General features: G+C 38.0%; 2 protein-coding genes across 3 annotated transcripts in view; one reads left to right on the forward strand and one right to left on the reverse strand.

Annotated features, from left to right (window-relative positions):
* LOC308554006 (uncharacterized protein) overlaps window positions 1-10161 on the reverse strand; it is a 62547-nt gene extending 52386 nt beyond the window's left edge. Inside the window, exons 1-4 of one of the 2 annotated variants that reach the window (XR_013998325.1) lie at window positions 9630-10161; window positions 8709-8849; window positions 2634-2770; window positions 290-375 (exon numbers count right to left, since the gene is read on the reverse strand). Coding sequence is in view for 1 of the 2 variants with exons in the window: in XM_081130679.1 (XP_080986805.1) it covers window positions 290-335 (46 nt within the window). In the remaining variant the exon portion in view is untranslated. Of the gene's footprint in view, window positions 1-289; window positions 376-2633; window positions 2771-8708; window positions 8850-9629 lie in introns of those variants that run through there. The other variant, XM_081130679.1, reaches the window with a different exon arrangement.
* The window catches only part of METAP2 (methionyl aminopeptidase 2), a 31417-nt gene continuing 22796 nt past the window's right edge, over window positions 9864-18484 (forward strand). Inside the window, exons 1-2 of the mRNA XM_081130678.1 lie at window positions 9864-10417; window positions 12229-12333. Of these exons, the coding sequence (XP_080986804.1) occupies window positions 10267-10417; window positions 12229-12333 (256 nt within the window). The 5' untranslated portion in view covers window positions 9864-10266. The remainder of the gene's footprint in view (window positions 10418-12228; window positions 12334-18484) is intronic.

Raw genomic sequence — 18484 nt, forward strand, 5'->3', positions numbered from 1 at the left:
GAGGGAGGGAGGGAGGGAGGGAGAAAGAGCGAGCTAGTAAGATGGGTTTGTTGTGGAATAGCAAAGAAAACAGATGACTGGTCCATTTGACCAATTATGCTTAAATTAACCACTGATCTGGCCAAAATAAAGTTCTCTGATTGACTTCATGGTCAGCTTTGACATGGTAATTCTGTGATGAAGTTTCTTGGGGGATAGGGAATAGGGAAGGCTTGATCTTGAGTACCTTATAAGCCTTTGAAAATGTAAAGTGATGCCAGCAATTGAAGAGTAATTCCAAATGTTTTACCTATGCTTAGCTCCTGAGGTGTATTCCAAATGGGGGAAATGGACATCGCATTCTCTCTTTTCCCATTTTTTCTTTTCTGGTGTCATCTAAAATAAAAGAAATATTTCTTTTTAAAAAGTACAGAAAAAACTGGTCAAAGTGAATTATTTTTTAAAAAGTAAACTACAATTTATGAGACTGAGCTATATTATTACCTGACCAAAGAAACAGATAGGCCCAATGTCCATTCTGCCATGAGACCTAAGAAGGAAAAGTTAGAAATCTGAAGACAAGTTATCATGTTGACAAGCAATATTTTAAACACTTGATGGTTTTAAAGTTTAGATGTTTTATTTCCAATGAGCTGTAAAAAAATTGGGGGGGAGGTGGAACACAACCATTCCTTTATCTCTATCTTCACTTAATTGGCTATGTACTTGACATAGATACTATCAAGATTTCATGCTACTGGCAAACAAAGCAGTATCATGTTGATGCCAAGTTTCTTAACCTTGGCACTATTGACATTTGGGTCAGATGATCCTTTGTGGTAAGGAGCTGCCTTGTGCATTGTAGAATGTTTAGCAGCATCTCTGGCCTATACCTACCAGATGCCAGTAGCATACCTTCTTACCCAGGTATGGCAACAAAAATATCTCCAGTCATTGCCAAATTTCTCCTGGGAATAAAAATTGTCCCTGCTTGAGAATGACAGTGCTGATGCAATAGCCACCTCCAACCAAAAAAAAGGTTTGATAGGAAAGAAATTGATGCCTATGAGAGTAATACTGCTAAAGGCAGGGTCATTAGAGCTATACCACTGAAAAATGTGTTCACTGGACCAGCAACATCTGCATCACCTGAGAGCTTGCTAGACATGCAAATTCCCACTCAGCCCTGATGTATCATAATGCGTCAGAATCTCCAGAGATGGCACCCAGAAACCTATGGTTGAACAAGCCCTCCACGTGATTCTGATGAATGTTACGTTTGGGAAGCACTGACCAAGGAGACACATTTTACCAAGCAGGTTGTGAAAACCACAGGATTGTAACTGAAGGGGAAGTCTGGGGCTGGCTAAACCAAAGCTCATTGGCCTCAGGGGATTGCAATGAACAAAATGAGCACATATTGGAGGACTGGGCAGTAGCAACAATATCAAAGGACTGGGACACCTAGAGGACAGAGCATCATTAGCTAATAGCTAACAGCTAGTAGCTAATGATATTAATGATTATATTAATTTATTAATAAAACTATTATTAATATAGAAACTTTCTGAGGCTCAGACTTGACTAGCCCTTCCTAAAAGAGAAGTAGGAGAAGTTGTTTATAATGAGATTTGAGGGACACCAAAAAGCTCATTTTTATATCAATGTTTATCCACTATGTTGTATACCTGAAACTAATATGATATTGAATGTCAACTGTAATTGAAAAATTTTAAATTTTTAAAAACCAAAGCAAAGAAAAAAAGAAAGACTCATGGACACAGACAATAGTATGGTGATTGCCAGAGGAATGGGGGTGTGGGGGAAGGTAGAAGAGGGTAAAAGGGTGATAAATGGTGATGGAAGGAAACTTGACTTGGGGTGGTAACACACAATACAATATATAGATGATGTATTGTAGAACTGTATACCTGAAACCTGTTATTAACCAGTGTCACCCCAATAAATTCAATTTTTAAAAAAACAGTGGCAGTTCATCACAAGGTTAAAAATAAAACTGTCATATGACTCAGCACTTGTATTCAGAGATATATGCCCAAGAGAAATAAAAACATATTCATACCAAAACTTTTACAGGAACATTCATAGCACTATTCATCATATCCATAAAGTAGAAACAACACAAATGTCTACTAATTGATGGATGGAAAATGTTCTTTAATTAAATAGTGGTAGTGGTTATACACTTTTAATTACTAAAACCCACAGAACTGTACACTTCAAAATGGTAAATTTTATTGCATGTAAATTATCAAATATTTTAAAAAGGAGTATCCAAGAGCCTCAGCCCATTCTAGCTTCCACCCACACCAACCTAGAAATGTCAACTCCCACAGATCAGGTCCTTGAAAGTATGAGTGCCTTAAAAGTACCTATTTTCTGTCCCACCAGGTGCTGCCAGTTAAGACCCAAAGAATATTAGATATCTATTGGTTCTGACCCCAAAATAACTTTATACCAGTGTTCCATTCAGAACTTCAAGACCAGTTGATTCCATTCATGTCTTTTATCTGTCATCTTCAGTGACTAGAAACATAAACTTGTAAAGAGAGTGGACAGAGCACCATGTCCTCTACATTCTGGAATTTTTACCAGTTAGACTGTTTTAACAATACAGAGATGTGATATCTTACATGTTTGGAGAAAGAGTGATTAGCTCAGGGTTTTCCAATTCAGTGGCTGAATAACATCATCAAAGGCTCAGCAATTTTCCATCCTTCTGTGTGCTTTAGATTTCATCCCCAGTGATCATTCTCAGACTTGAAAACATCTAAAAGAAAGTGGGCTATATTTTATTTTGTCTTTTTAAAAAAATATTTAGTAAACTTTTTCCAGAAGTTCTCAAAGGCTTTTCCTCGTGTCTCATTGACCAAAATTGCAACATGTCTATGTCTAAACAAACCACTGGGAAGAGGGATTGGAATTGTGTATTAGCTTAGACCAATCAGGAGGTACCCTTGATTTAAGGATAGGCTCCCCTGGTTGGGCATATGGTTAGGCAGAGAAGGGCTATGTGAGCAACAGAAAAACTAAAACCAAATTCAGGATAGGTATCCAAAAGTGTCTATTACAGGGATCCAATGTCCATGGTTTGCTTTTCATTCATTCATATTAAAGAAAAACTTCCCAGTTCACCAAGTCCTGCTCGCAAACCCATAGGTTACAGTCAGTTTTTCCACTCCATCATTTTAAAATATGAACCGGCAAGCAATGCTCATAAGACTTTAAGGAAAACCTGCAACATGGAAGTGAAAGATCATAAGAACTTCCATTTTCAATTTTAATGTAGTAACTGATATTGGACACAAGACCTTCCACCAATGCAGTTACCAAACCTGGAAAAATAAAATAACTGTTTTTAGACATTGGTCAATAGGAAATATAGAACTGTAATCCCTAAGAGAAGAAAAAAAAAAAAGAATAAATTTCACGATCACCATAGTTTTTCCCATAGGCACACTTTCCAGACCTCAGCACAGGGAAGGGCCAAGCAAAGCATGGTGGTGTCAATGAACTGAGGAGATAGAGATCAGATATCAGGTAGAAGGAAGCTGCACAGAGAAGTCTGCACAGGGAAAGACTCCACAAAACTAGACAGAGAACAACTTCTGGGGAGCTAGAGGCTGAACAATGACCAGAGATAGCACAGAAATGGGAGATTTGGTGTTACAACCAGCCACAGTGGAGAGATCTCAGTAACTAGCCCAGGAATCTAGTATACATCCCAGAAAGGCTGGGATTTAGGAATAGAGCTAATCTAGCACTGCAACAGCACTATTAAAGATAAACAAATGTAATTTAAATTTTTCTTGTAACTTCTTGAAAAAAAGTAAAAAATAAACAGATAAAATTAGTAAAATAGTTTATTTAACCAAATATATCCAAAACAGTATCATATCAACATATAACCAACATAAAAAATTATTAATGAGATGTTTCACAATCTTTTTTACGTACTAAGTCTGAAATTCAGTGTTCATTTTTCACTTACAGCATACTTCAATTGGGACTTGTCACATTTCAAGTGCTTAATAGCCCGACATGGCTAGAGGACAGTGGTGCCCAAGAGTAAAAGCTACTCTAGCTCTGTCCAAAAACAGCTTAAAAACAAAACTTGGAAGTATCACACTAAGATGCAAGTAAATTAACTGACTACTTGAACAATATTCAGTCCTCTATTAGAAAGACAATAAAAGTCACTGAAATAAGATTAAAAAATTGTTAGAAAGAAGAATTAGAAAATGTGACTCTTGAGCAGAAGAAAAAATTATGAACTACTATATAAATGTGTTTATTTTTTTTTATTTAATTTAATTTTTAAAAAATATATCTTTATTGATTTCAGAGAGAGGAAAGGAGAGAGATAGAAACATCAATGATGAGAGATTCATTGATCGAGCCCGCAACCCGGGCATGTGCCCTCACCAAGAATCGAACCCCAATCGCCTGGATCCCAGGTGGACGCTTAACCCCTGAGCCACGCCCGGCCAGGCAAAATGTGTTCAAATATTTAAAGGAAAACATAAATATAATAAAGGAATAAATAGAAAACTTCAACAGAGAAGTGGAAACTATAAAAAAGAAACAAATGAGAATTCTAGAACTGAAAAATAACAGGATCTGAAATGAAAAATTAACTGGATGGTTTGTCAGGAATTAGACATTAGAGAATAAAAACTAAGTGAAGTTGAAGGCAAAGCAATGGAAACCATCCAAACTGAAGCAAGAGAGAAAAAACAAAAACAAAAAACCCAAAAAAACACACAAAATCATCCAAGCCTCAGTGAATGTGGGACATTATCAAGTTGTCTGATTCAGTGTCTGGTGATGTCTAGCTTCCTGGTTCATTGACAGCTGTCTTCTCATTGTTGTCCTCACATGGTGGAAGGGAGCAAGGAAACTCTGGGGTTTCTTCTGTAAGACTACTAATCCCATTCATGAGGGGGCTCTGCCCTCATTACCTAATCACTTCCTAACAGTTCCCCACCTCCAAATACCATCACATTGGGGGTTAGGTTTCAACATACGAATTTTGAGGGAGACACAAATATTCAGTCTATGGCACCATATAAACAAAAAAAAATCTGTGGGGTCCTTTATAATTTTTCAAGTGTAAAGGGGCTCTGAGACCAAAAGTTTGAGAACTTCTAACCTTTTTCCATATACAACCTCACTCACAATATATTCCTAGTTCACCTCTATGGTCAACACCAAAATAACCCTCATTTAATCAGTAGTGGGAACCATTATTAGAAGAGATGAGAAGAGGGAGCCTATAAATAGTACTGAGTGACATTTGTCTTCCAGTATGTAGCTCATCTTTCTTTAGTGAACCTTTGATATTGATTTCTGTGTAGCCCTGGCCGATAAACACTTGAAATCTCCATTTGGGTAATGATAGTCCTGACATCTTGGCCACAGGAATATTGCTTACAACCATATGTGTCTTTCTTAAAGTCTAGCCTAAATACATGGATGCTAAATAGAGATTATGGGGAAGGTAAAGAAGTTCTATTATTATCTAACTATTCTCCAGTTACAAAAGAAAATAATAATATATTATAAGATGAAAGGTAACTTAGAATATCTTTGGACAGAACTAAAATAGGGAAAGAATCACAGAAGAGAATGTGGTAAGAGAGCCACATTTAATTTCAAGAAAGGGGCTCTCCAGGACAGAAGAGGTGAGCATCACAAGAGTCATTGGGTTTGAAATAAAGGAGCCTTTGCTCCTTGAGCTGATGTCCAGAATAGTGCATCCCAATATCTTGTGAGAATCCTTTTTTTGGTGCCTTCTAACAAAATTGTTCTCACTAGTCACCACAGGGCTCCTAATGGCTAAAATCAATAGTCTAGTTTGAGACTTCATACTATTTGCTCTTTCTTCAACAGTTGATATAACAAACTTCTGTTTTGTACAACTTTTTCTCTCACTTCCATGTGATTATTCTCTAAAGCATTTTCTTCTTCTTGGTCTACCATTCCTTTGTAGCTTCCTTAACAGAATTTCTCACCCTTGTTTCTTATAGACAAACAAACAAAACCCTAAAACATTAGTGTCCTTCTGGGTTGTGTTTTGTCTCTGGTTCTTCTTTCTTCTCCCTGAGCTATGTCACTCATAGCTTTCTACCACACCCAAGCAAGCCCTAATAATTCTCACTATCTCCAGATCCATGTTTCTCACTGACTACTAGATATCTTTGCCTGGATGCTCTGCAGGCATCTCAAACTTAAAATGCCCAAAGCTTATCTTCCCCTCCACCTCCTCCAAAACTTACTCCTCCTTTTCTATTCCCTATCTCATGAAGTGGTACCACTATCTAACCAGGAACACAGGCGAGAAACCTTGGTGTCATCCTCAACTCCTCCCTCTCCACACTCAGTGGACCAGTAAGTTTTCTTAATTCTCCATTAGAAATGTTTCTGCAACCAATCTCTCCTCTCTAGCCCCCTAAGAGCCTTCACCTAAGTTTTTATCAATATTTTTATCAGTAACATCTTAGCAAATCTCCCCTACTACCGGGCTCTGCCATTTCCAATTCTTTCTCTAGAATAAAGAACATCTGACTTAGGGATTTCACTATTGAGAAAAGTTTTAAAAATGGTTTTGAGAACTGATATAATGTGGCCTTAAAAAAAATTTTTTTTTGGTCAGGGCACAAAAAAATCAACATCATCTACTTTCACTGTCATTTCATAATAATAATTTTAAAATAATGTTCAACTTCAAAAAGCAGAAAGTACCATATTCTCAGAATAGGAAACAGTTCTTTAAATAGACTTGGCTTTTTAAATGAACCACAGTTCTAGAATCTAGGCTGCCATTAGAGTCATTGTTCAAAAAGCAAAAATTCCTAATTTTCCCTAGCTTGAAAATGTTTGTTTTATATAAACATTTAAATATATTCACATAATCTGCATGCATATCATTTTACTGTCTTTTCATAGATACATAGTATGCATTGTATTGACATGCTATTGACATGTCTGTTGTGGCCTTCTATTTTAGGCATTTTCTCAATTTTAAAATTTAAATATCCTTTGACACATCACCTCAAAGCCTTACAATAAAAGCCACACTGTGTACAGTAACATAGAAGGCTTTTTACAACCTGGTCTTAATTTACTTATTCCTCAGCAAGAACTCCCCCTAAACACGCCAGTTTTTCATGCCTTTATGCCAATGGTTCTCAACCAGGAGCAGTTCCCTGCCCCCTTCTCCAAGAGGACATTGGCAATGTCTGTTATAATCTACAGTGTTCCCTCCCAAATTCATGTGTTGAAGCCCTAACCCCTTCAATGTGAGATTGTATTTGGAGATTTAGTATATATATTACAGGGGTTGGCAAAAGTAGGTTTACAGTTGTAAGTACGTAAAACGGAGTTAATAAAGCTATTGTAATAATCATAACCTGCATGTCCTTTTTCCATACAGACAACTGTAAACCTACTTTTGCTTATCCCTGTATATCAAACAATCTATACATTTTAAAAGTTGTATGTATAGAATTTTTATACTAAAGATATGAAAAAAATCCTTAGTATTTCCCCTAATGTCAAGCAATCAAACTTTCCCAATTTTTTTCTTATTTCTTGTTAACCCACTGCCAAAGGTCACATAACGTGTGACTTAAAATATTTAGACCATCACATAATCCACACAAATGGAAAATTTTCAAATTCATGGCTTATTAACAATAATGTTAGCTAGCACATCACTATTGTGTCAGACATTGTACTATCATAAGTGCTCTCTCTCCATTTTGAACTTTAATTACCATATCCTATGATGTGGTACTATTATTCTCATTTTACAAATGAGTAAACTGAAATTTGGAGAGCTTGACTTGTCCAAAGCCATACCAATAGCAAGGACTTCAAAGAAAATAAGGCTGGGGATAATCATGCTGCCCATTTTGGAATCAAAATTTTCTCAGCAAAAATACATCTTTTGGACAAAATAATAAATGTTTTATTATAATGCATTGATTTTATAATAGAAACAGTATCTCTCTAAGAAAAACAAACCTTGTTTTTGTTTGATTATCTAGTTAACCATCTGAGACAAAATGACTTTGTGTAATTAGCTAGAAAAAATAGTCTAGCAGGTGCTGGCATTGAGTTAGGTACATAATAGGTTCTCTTAGACTCTTACTTAGGTTTCCAATATTTCTCATTCTTTTACCCCATTCAATTTCCTCTTGCAGAGAAAACCAAATGATGAAAATAGGAATGTCATGTGGTGCTATTTTAAGTGTAGTTAACTTAGTTACCTCAAACTCTTGTGTCCTGGAAAAAAATCATCCAGCAAATATCCATTACCAAACTGTTAAGTTGTGTATTGTTTTTTACTACTAACTTAACGTTTTGTTTTCTTGCCTCTTTTCAGGAAAGAAAGGGAGAGTAGTACAGTAGAATCCCTTTGCAGCAGAGAAAATTTTGTTTTATTATTGCATTTCTAGCATCTTATTTTTTTAACTCAACAGACTTTATTTTGGCATTGATAATTCTGTAGATCAACTTATACCTCAAGCACCCCTTTGTGAAAATTCATCTATCAAGCCTATAGGTTTTGTCTGCCAGGATCCTCTCTCCTGGGATGAGTTTAAGGTAATAACCATGACCCAAGTGTTCCCACAACTGAGAAAGGAACTGGGAAGATTCAGACAAAGCTCGAAGGTATTTTTGATGTAGTAGATTTTACTTACAAGGATGTTAATAGCCTCTGGCAGTAGCTTTGCTCCTCAACAAAGGTGAGCTTTGATTCCTCCTGAGGTTGACCAGCTACATCTTGCCCTCAATGTGAAGATCTTTTAGACCTTTTAGAAATTCCTCAGCTTTGTGACAGACTAACGTGGAAGAGAAAGTAATTAGTAAATAATGTAAGTATTAGCATCTTATTTTATTATTTCTTTACATATTTGTTTCATTGAATGCTACAATTTCTTGAGGGTACAGATTTGTGTCTTATTCATTTTTGCATCTTTCACCAACAAATATTACTTGTAGTCTACTATCGATAAATATTTACTGAGCTGATTTGAAATTTCAATTGCGAGGGCAGAATACAGACTTACTAAACTTTTGGTGCCTGATGACCTGGGTTAGGATTCTAACCCTTTACTTGCTGAACGACCTGGTGCAAATTACCACAACTCTCCAATTTCCTCAACTCGAACTTGGGTTAATGAGATAATGAATCCAATGTAAAGTACTTGGCACTTCTCAAGTGCTATTTATACAATGAGTAATTACTAAGCTCCTATTACACTCTAATTTAGAGGTTGGTGCTGGTGATCGAAGAACAGAATACGTAGGATTCCAGTCTTCACGGAGCTGGGGAGATAGGCATAAAACAATCACGCAAATAAATTACGAATTGCCATGAAGAAAGGGTTGAGAACTGAGTGAGAGGTTCTAAGGGCTGGGCCTGATTTAGATTGCTGAGGAAGGCTTCTCCGAGCGAGTGGCGTTTAAACTGAAACTTGAAGTATGAGGAGGTTCTCTGTTTCCTCAGATTCATCTCCTCTCTTTAGTCTGGTTTCCATTTGTTCACCTAAATAGCTCTTGCTAAGGCCACACGGCTTCCATGTGACTATATACATCTGACATTTTTTCAGTCCTCTTACTTGACCTTTCAGGAGCAACGCAGCTGCTCACTCCCTCCTTAAGACGCTGTCTTCCATCGGCTTCTCTAATAAATGCCTCCTGCTCTCCTCCCCTTTGCAGGTTCGCCTCCGTAAGGGCCTGGACGGCCTCGCCGTGAGCTGTAATTGCGAATAATAACGCAGTCCCCTTGAGTCATAAAAAAGGAGTGTGCACAAGCGAGCACGTTTTTTAGCCCCTCTCCTCGCTTCCGGTGCGCTTCATAAACCGCGAATAGAAAACTTTCCGGTTCTAACAGACTCCCCTGTCTGGCGGACTGCGCCGGTCCACCGGCACAGGCGTCCAACTCGACCCTCCGCGGGCAGCTTTGCCCCGGGAACGAATGCCTGAGGCGCGGGAGGAGGCAGGTGTCGGGTCCCCGCACCAGCCACCGGCAGCCAGGCCCGCCTCCGCCACGTTTCAGGCACCGCCGCCCTAGAGCCCCGCCAGAGGGGAACCCGCAGCACTCGAGAGCGGCTGCCTGCAATCCACTCCTCGGCCGTCCCAGCATTCCCTGCGCCCCACCCTCCAGAGCGGCTTCCGGTGTCGCTGGTGTAGGTGGGTGAAGAAGGAGCGGGCTCTCAGCGCTAGGTCTCATTCCCTCGCGCTCTCTCGGGCAATATGGCGGCCGTGGAGGAGGCAGTGTCCTCCGGGAGCCTCCTGAATGGCGATCTGGATCCAGACGACAGGGAAGAGGGAACTACCTCTACGGCTGAGGAGGCAGCCAAGAAGAAAAGACGAAAGAAGAAGAAGAGTAAAGGGGCTGCCACAGGTAAAGGGAGTTTTATGTTTTTCCCGGGATGGCTGAACGATTTGGCTCAGGCCCGGCGTGGGTGACAGGGATCGGGGACTCGGAGCCCTGGACTGGACTCATTCCCAGGACTGAGCAAGTGGCAAGGCCGGCCTATAGAGTCTCAGCCCCGGGGAGAGGCGGCTTCTCCTCCTGTGGAGCTAGGGAGCTGGTGGAAGCGTGGTGGGGGAGAAAATGGTATCTGAGCTCGTGAAGTGGCTCTGGGTCGGTAGGCCGGGGCCCCTACATTGCCAGAACTCAGCCCCCACACAGGCTGTGCACCGGACATGAAGCTATGCACCAAACCCAGCCCTACCTACCACCTTCCTCTTGGTTAGGCCTTAAAAACCTGGGTCTGACCTGTGCAGCCGCCTCTTTGGTGGAGCATCCTGGTACTTACTTTCGCCGACGGTGGGGGCGAAGTGGGGAAGTCCTAGTGCTTAGACTGCGCCTTACCTCACCATCCCAGTTTACGGAGGGATTTTTGTTGCGGGTTGCACTTGGGGGGGGGGGGGGGATGCCCACGCTTTCATGTCACATTGAGTTGTAATTGCAGAATGTTGGGTGGTGGTGCGAATTTTCACCTGACTAATCCCACAGCATGAACAAGCTTTAGGGTTTCTAGACCTGAATTATAATGCTGTTGCAGGCAGTCTAGGTAGGATATTCTGTGGCTCGGAGTGGAACTTCTCCATATCCACTGGTAAGGCAAGGAAAACAACTAAAAGCTTACACTTGGATTATATTAAGAGTTAGGAGTCGTAAATATTTTATTTTGAGAAGCCATTGTTTTTTGTTGCACATGGTTCTTCATTTTAGGAAAAATTATTTGTGCCTGTTTCATTTTAGGAAAAATTATTTGTACCTGTTAAAGCCACAGAAAGAATGAGAGAAAAATGGAGAGGCCAGAAGTTATGAACGTGAAGTTGAGAGAGGTTGGAGAGGGTTATCTATATCTTTCTGAAATTTTGATTAGATGGGAGTTGAAGAGGGAGAATTGTAGGTGTTGGGACACTTCCAGAACAAAATTTAATCCCAGAACATAGGCTAGTGGCTCTTCCTGGCTTTCAGATGAAGTCCAAACTCTTCAGTTTGGCCTTTAAGGTGTTCAGCAGACTGGCCCTAATATATTTTTAACACTTGTATCTCTCAATATGAATCTACAAAAGCCAGAATGTCACTTCATTATGTACTACCTGATAGTACTATCTTTCTATACACACACATTGCTCCCTTTAGCTAGATTATAATCACTTCCAGAGCAGGGGCCTGGTCTTATGCTTAGCTGTTTAAGAATCTTGGTTTTTAGTAATGGAATGTCTTTTTCTATTTATTTTGATTTTACCTAGCCCAATTTGACAGCTTCTTTCTTCATGAATCCCTGAAGCCCTCAGTATCCCACAGAAATCCTCTTCTTAACTAAGGCCTTCAGCATTTATTGCCTATCTTAAGTACCTGTTTGATTAATAAAGTATTTGTTGTCGTCTAATTGTTAAATACTTTAAGAAGTTAAACTACTTAAATATAGGGACCAACTCACATTTTTGTTCAGCCTTTAGCTGCTGTCACAGAGAATGTGTAATAAATACTTTGTTGAATGGACAGTACTACTTAGATTTGGGAGACTTTTCTCTGTCATTAAATAAATTGTTGTGTCCACAATAAGGTTTTGTTTTTGTTTTCTAAACACTTATCAGGAAAGGACTTGTGTGTTCTCCAGTATCTGTAAAACATATTCTAGTGGGAAAGTATCTTTATTAGGTTTGATTTATGTTACTGTATTTGATTAACAGGGCAACAGGAACCTGATAAAGAATCAGGAACCTCAGTTGAAGAGGTAGCAAGACAGTTGGAAAGACAAGCATTGGAAGAGAAAGAAAGAGATGATGACGATGAAGGTAAATAGTTAATTTGATGTTTGTGGTTAGAAAAGCAAGAAAATACGACATGCTTTTCTTGATTTGAAAGAGAGAGAGAGAGAGAAACATCGATATGAGAGTGAAACATCAATATTTTGCCTCCCTTACGTGCTCTGACCAGAGACCCAACCCGAAACCTGGGCATGTGCCCTGACGGAATCAAACCTGCCACCTTTCGGTATACAGGTTGATGCTCCAACCACTTAACCACATCAGGCAGTACATGACATTCTTTAAACAGAATCTGCTTATTTGTCCATATAGTCTATTTTTTGACTTTTTATTAATTGATAAGACCTCAATGTCACAGATAAAAAGGGACAGGAATTTATTAGCAACTCTAAAAAGTTGGGTATGTTGAATGCTCAAATAACACAGTTTTCAACTTTTAAAAATGTACTTGGTAAAAGGCCAACTAGTGAGTGAGAATTAATAAGATGAAATTGTAGGGTTGTTTATTTAACTTTTATTTAACATTTATTGAACAACTAATATCTACTAGGCACTATCCTAGGATACTTTCACACGCATTTTCGTTTTACCCTCGCAAAACCGAATAAAGTAGGTGCTCTTTTCAGAAAATGATAGTTATGTGATTTTCCCAGTGTGACGCAGCTAGTATGTGTAGAATAGAACCAGAGTTTCAAATCTAGCACTTGGATTCCATGTCTATTCCTTTTACTATCTGTACCAAAGCTATCTTTTTTTTATTTTCAAAGGAACATATTGGAGTGCTTCTGAACTCTGTTATAAATTCCCTGATCCGAGCTCCTTGTGGTAATTTGGTGCTGTTAGATTTCTGTAAAGATGGCAACTCTTAGAATTCTAGGAACTGATGCTATCAGTAAGACAGTGGAGGAAGAGATTAAGTAAGAGGACTATTCTGCAGCATCTTTTGGCAGAGGGAGAGATGGGGCTTTCCCAGTGTCAGTTATCTACTGCTTTGACCTACTGCTCTACCTTAAGCACTGCCAGCTTGGGCTTTTGCCTTCCAACCCTTAACAACAAATACCTGCTATATTTTAATTACTGTGTTAGGGTAATGCAGAGCAGTTGTTTTTCCTTTAGAAAGGTATGTTCTGCCTTTTAAGAAACTTAGAGTCAAAATTTGGTTAAAAAAGTACCAAGATTCAAAGGGATAGTTACCTCTTCAACTTCTTTAAGCAAACCTCTTGTTCATTCTACCTTTGGTTATGCTTCAGATTATGAACATATTTTGAGCTCTTAACAAGAAAGGGTATTATAAATTCAAAGTAATATAATAAGTTGCTATAGACCTTCTGTGTGTAGAATATCACAGTGCTGATCTTGAGTGTGCCTTGTTCCATTGCACCTCTATACAGAGTTGTGTGACTCTTAACATTGAAGGGGGAAACTTTTGCTTGTCTGATTGGAAATCTTCAATGTATTAAAGAAGATTTTAGGGTTATTAGTTTTCTCCAATTTTGTCTGTTTTCCTAATTCATTTCAATAATCAGGATCAGCTAATAGTACTAATCTGGTGTGAGTGGTCTTTGAGGGGATGGAAAGCTAGTAAAAGGAAAACTGATGGTGTAGTGGAGAGACAAAACCTAGAGGTGAAAAGATAAGCCACAATAAAGTTTATTGAAATTTGGAGATAGAATAGTGGGCTGAATGCTGAAGGAAGGCTCATTGGAAGGAATAGGACTTGAATTAAACCAAACAGAAGGAACCATTTGGGGGTAGGACAATGTTAGAAAGTCTTCAAAGGGTAATGAAAAGCGCAAATTGGTCATATAGTCATATAAGACTCATTGAGGGAGGCTTTGAGCATTTTTAAAAGAATGTTACGAAAAAATTTTTTAGTCTTCATATATATGCACAATTGTTAAAAAAGAGGAAATATACAGGAAAGGCAGAGAGATCATTTTGGAGGCCACTTAATAGCCCATGCCTGTGGTATGGCAGTTGGTGGGCATAAATGAGAATGGAAAGGAAGGGTCCAGTGGAACAGTGGTATGGAAGGAAAATTCAAAGGACTTAGAGACTTTCAATCTGGGGAGAAGGAAGAAGGAGATGCAGGGTTGAACTTGGGTGTCAGGATGTTGGTGCTTTTAACTGAAATGATGAAGTAGGGAGGGAGAGCTGGTAAAAAGATTGGGAGGAGTTTCAAGCAAAAAAGAGGGTATTGAGTTTTATTTTAGATGTGTTTCATTTGAAACTGGAGGTTTTGATGTGAAAAGTTAATCCTGTGGGCATTTGGCAATGTGCTAGAAGTAATTCAATAAATTTTTAAGTCAGGTTTATTGAGGTATAATTTGCCTAGGATAATATTCACCATTAGAAAAATAGACTTTATATTTTAGAGCAGTTTTAGGTTCACAGGAAAAATTGAACAGAAGGTACAGACAGATTTGTCATATTCCCTCCACCACCAGGCATGCATATCCTCTCCCATTATCAACATTCCCTCATGGGAGTGGTATGTTTATTACAGTTGATGAAGTTACACACATCATCATTATCATGCAAGGTTCATAGTTTTTATTACGGTTTACTCTTGATGTTGTACATTCTATATGTTCACCCTTTTTTAAATGTATGGTGAATTTTGACAACCGTGTACATTTGTGTAACCACCAACACAACCAAGATATAGACCACTTCCATTTAACATTACATCTCCACAATAAGTTGCCCTTTGCTCCTTTGTAATCCTCTTCCTTCACACCCTGACCCCTGGCAACCACTGATATGTTATCTGTTCCTTTAGTTGTTTTCTGCAATATATAAATGGAATTATTATATATGCAGCTTTTTTGTATTTTATTTGTTTCATTCAGCGTAACACTTTTTAAAAAAAACATATTTTTATTGATTTTTTACAGAGAGGAAGGAGAGAGAGAGAGAAACATCCATGTGAGAGCAATACATCGATGATTGGCTGCCTCCTGCACACCCCCTACCAGGGGATCAAGCCCGCAACCCGGGCATGTGCCCTGACTGGGAATCAAACTGGCAACCTTTTGGTGCACAGGATGACCCCCAACCAACTGAACCGCAATGGCCAGGTCTCAGCATAATGCTTTTGAGAGTCATTAGTTGTTGCCTATATATCAGTAGTTCATTACTTTTTATCATTAAGTAGTATTTCAGATTTGTTTATCCATTTACTAGTTGATGGATATTTCTAGTTTTTGTTTATTACAAGCAAAGTTTCTATAAACATTTGCATACATGTCTCATGTAGACACATGTTTACATTGCTCCTGGGTAAATACCTAGGAGTAGGGTTGTGGGTCATATGTTAAGTGTATGCTTAACTTCATAAGAAAAACTTTTCTGAGATGCCTACCATTTTGCATTCCTGTCAGAAGTGGTGGAGAGTGCCAGGTCCTTTGTATCTTCATAAGCACTTAGTATTGTTAGTTTTAAAACTTTAGCCTTTGTAGTAGGTGTGTAGTGGTATGTCATTGTGGTTTTAATTTTGCATTTCCCTAATGACTGATGATGTTGAACATCTTTTCATATTTTTATTTACCTTTCATGTATCTTTAGTGAAGTGTTTTTCATTTTTTGTCTATTTTTCAATTGGGTTATTTATTGTCTTACTGAATTGTAATAGTTTTTATGTATTCTTTTTTTTTTTTAATATGTTTTTATTGACTTCAGAGATAGGAAAGGAGAGGGGAGAGAGAGTTGAAACATCAGTGATGAGAGTCGTCATTGATTGGCTGCCTCTTGCATGCCCCCAACTGGGGATGGAGCCTGCAACCCAGACATGTGCTTTACATGTTCTTGATATAAGTTCTTTATCGTGTGTGTGTGTGTGTGTATGTGTGTGTTTTATAGATTTTCTCCCCTGCTGGTATTGTTTGCAACAGAAAAGATTTTCATTTTGATGAGGTCCAATCTATCTTTTTTTTTCTCTCACTTTATTAGTCATGTTCTGTTTTATCCAAAAAGTTAAATAATTGCTGTCTTGAAGATTTTCTCTCATGTTCTCTTCAAGAAGTTTTATACATTTTTTGCTGTTATGTTTAGATCTGTGTTCCATTTAGAATTATTTTTATATGTAGTACAAGATAAGGATTAAAGTGCCTTTTTTGCATATGGATGTCCAACTGTCAATTCAACAAATATTAATTGATTTGAACACAAATAGATATGAACAGTCTCAGCCTGTTAAGAATATCCTGGGATGGTGTGAAAGAAAAACTTGTAAAAAATGAAATTGCAGCATGGTACGATAGGTGGAATTATAAGGATATATAGTTTAATATTCAGATCCTGGCTTTACCACCATCCTGGCACAAGGGTTCAATAAATGGTGGCTTGCATACATCTTAAAGCATTTTAGGTTAAGTCTAGTGTATGTAGCAGTATGCTAGACATTAAATGTTGTTCCTGTGCAAAGACTATCTTGTTTGGTATTCTGTCCCTATTCCCTGGCACTTAAGAACTCAGCATACATTTATTGGATGAAAGGTTACAGTTAAAATTGTAGTGCAGAATATATGAATTAGATTATATGACACATGAGGAAAATGAAAGTTGTGTTTTCCAAAAAGTTTTCATGTTATTTTTGTTAGGTTTTTGCATCTAGAAACCAATAATGAGTAAGTCAAGCAATATTTGTGTTTCCACTGTGTGCTTGTTATTTTATAGGCTCAAATAAAAGAAGTTGTAATTTTGTAAGTCAAATATTGGCAATTTCCTATCACTCAACCCATATAAAGCCCTAGATCATGCTACCTCCCTCTTTGTTAAACTGCTGTTTCTTGTTTCACCATTAGTAAAAATAAATAGAAACAAAATAAAACAAACTAAAAAAACACTTATTTTATGGACTAAATATTTACCACATGCTTGGCACTATGCTTAACTTAAGAAATGGTTCCTCTAGCCCTTGAGGAACTTACAGATGAGTAGGGGTCAGTGTAAACCTGTGATTATAATTTTTTGTGATAATTGTAATAGAAGAATACAGTAGGTAGCCTGGTGAGAGAATTTCTGTTGTGGCTCCTGCCTGTCAGTCCCAGAATAAAAATGGAGCTCTTTGAGCAGAAAATATAAACAGTCATTTGACATCGTTGTATGGGTGTGGATTTCACTATCTAAATAATTATTGATGCTAGATGAGTTACTGCCACTAGGTAAAACATTTAAAAGAATACTGTGTGGGGAAACATACTATTAAACTGTCAACTTGTAATTGAAACAGCATTCTATTCATCTTAGCTATGTGATTCATAGGTAGATTAGCATACTTGAGAAATCGCTGTTGAAATTTATTAGGTAGCATTTTTAGAAATCTAGACACTTAGGTCTGTGTTTGATAGCTTTATTTAAAATGTTTAAGTCACTATTTAGTCTTGATCATGATAATATCCTTTATCATTTCTCAAGAGTTCAAGGGAATGAGCATGGGCTTCATAGAAGATGGTTATAAAACCTGACAAGCTTGACTGTTATGGGTATTTTTTATTTTTTTTAATATATCTTTATTGATTTCAGAGAGAGGAAAGGAGAGGGATTGAGAGAGATAGAAGCATCAATGGTGAGAGTCATTGATCAGCTGCCTCCTGCATGCCCCCAACTGGGGATCGAGCCAGCAACCTGGGCATGTGCCCTGACCGGGAATTGAACCCTGATCGCCTGGATCCTAGGGGGATGCTCAACTGCTGAGCCATGCCCGGCCAAGCTCTGCGAATTATTTTTTGAAATAGTTATTTATCTTCATTTTTGGGAATCAGAAAAGCTGAGAACTCTGAAACTAGGAAACATAATATGCCCTCTGATTTTTGAATTACAGTTTGACCCAGAAGGAGAACACTTTGTCTAATTATAAATATGCAAGAAAAGATATTTTAAAATGTGAGACCACAAGTACCCACGCTGGTTAGAATCAGGTGATATGTTTTTGGTCCAATTCTGCCTTTTACTGGTTGAGATTATCTTGGAAATGTCCCTTAAACAGTCTGTTACCTTATAGGGTTGCTTTGGGGATCAAGTGTGGTCATGAAACACAAGTGTTCAACTGCAAACCATATGTAAATTTTAACTACTATTGTTTTAGATGAAGTCACACAGTTGTTATTGGTATTAAACTAACACAAGGATGTTATTTAATATATTTTCTTAAAAATTCCTTAATCAGCATTTCTTT

This window comes from Miniopterus schreibersii, assembly GCF_964146895.1.
Source record: "Miniopterus schreibersii genome assembly, chromosome: 2".
Taxonomy (NCBI): Eukaryota; Metazoa; Chordata; class Mammalia; order Chiroptera; family Miniopteridae; genus Miniopterus; species Miniopterus schreibersii.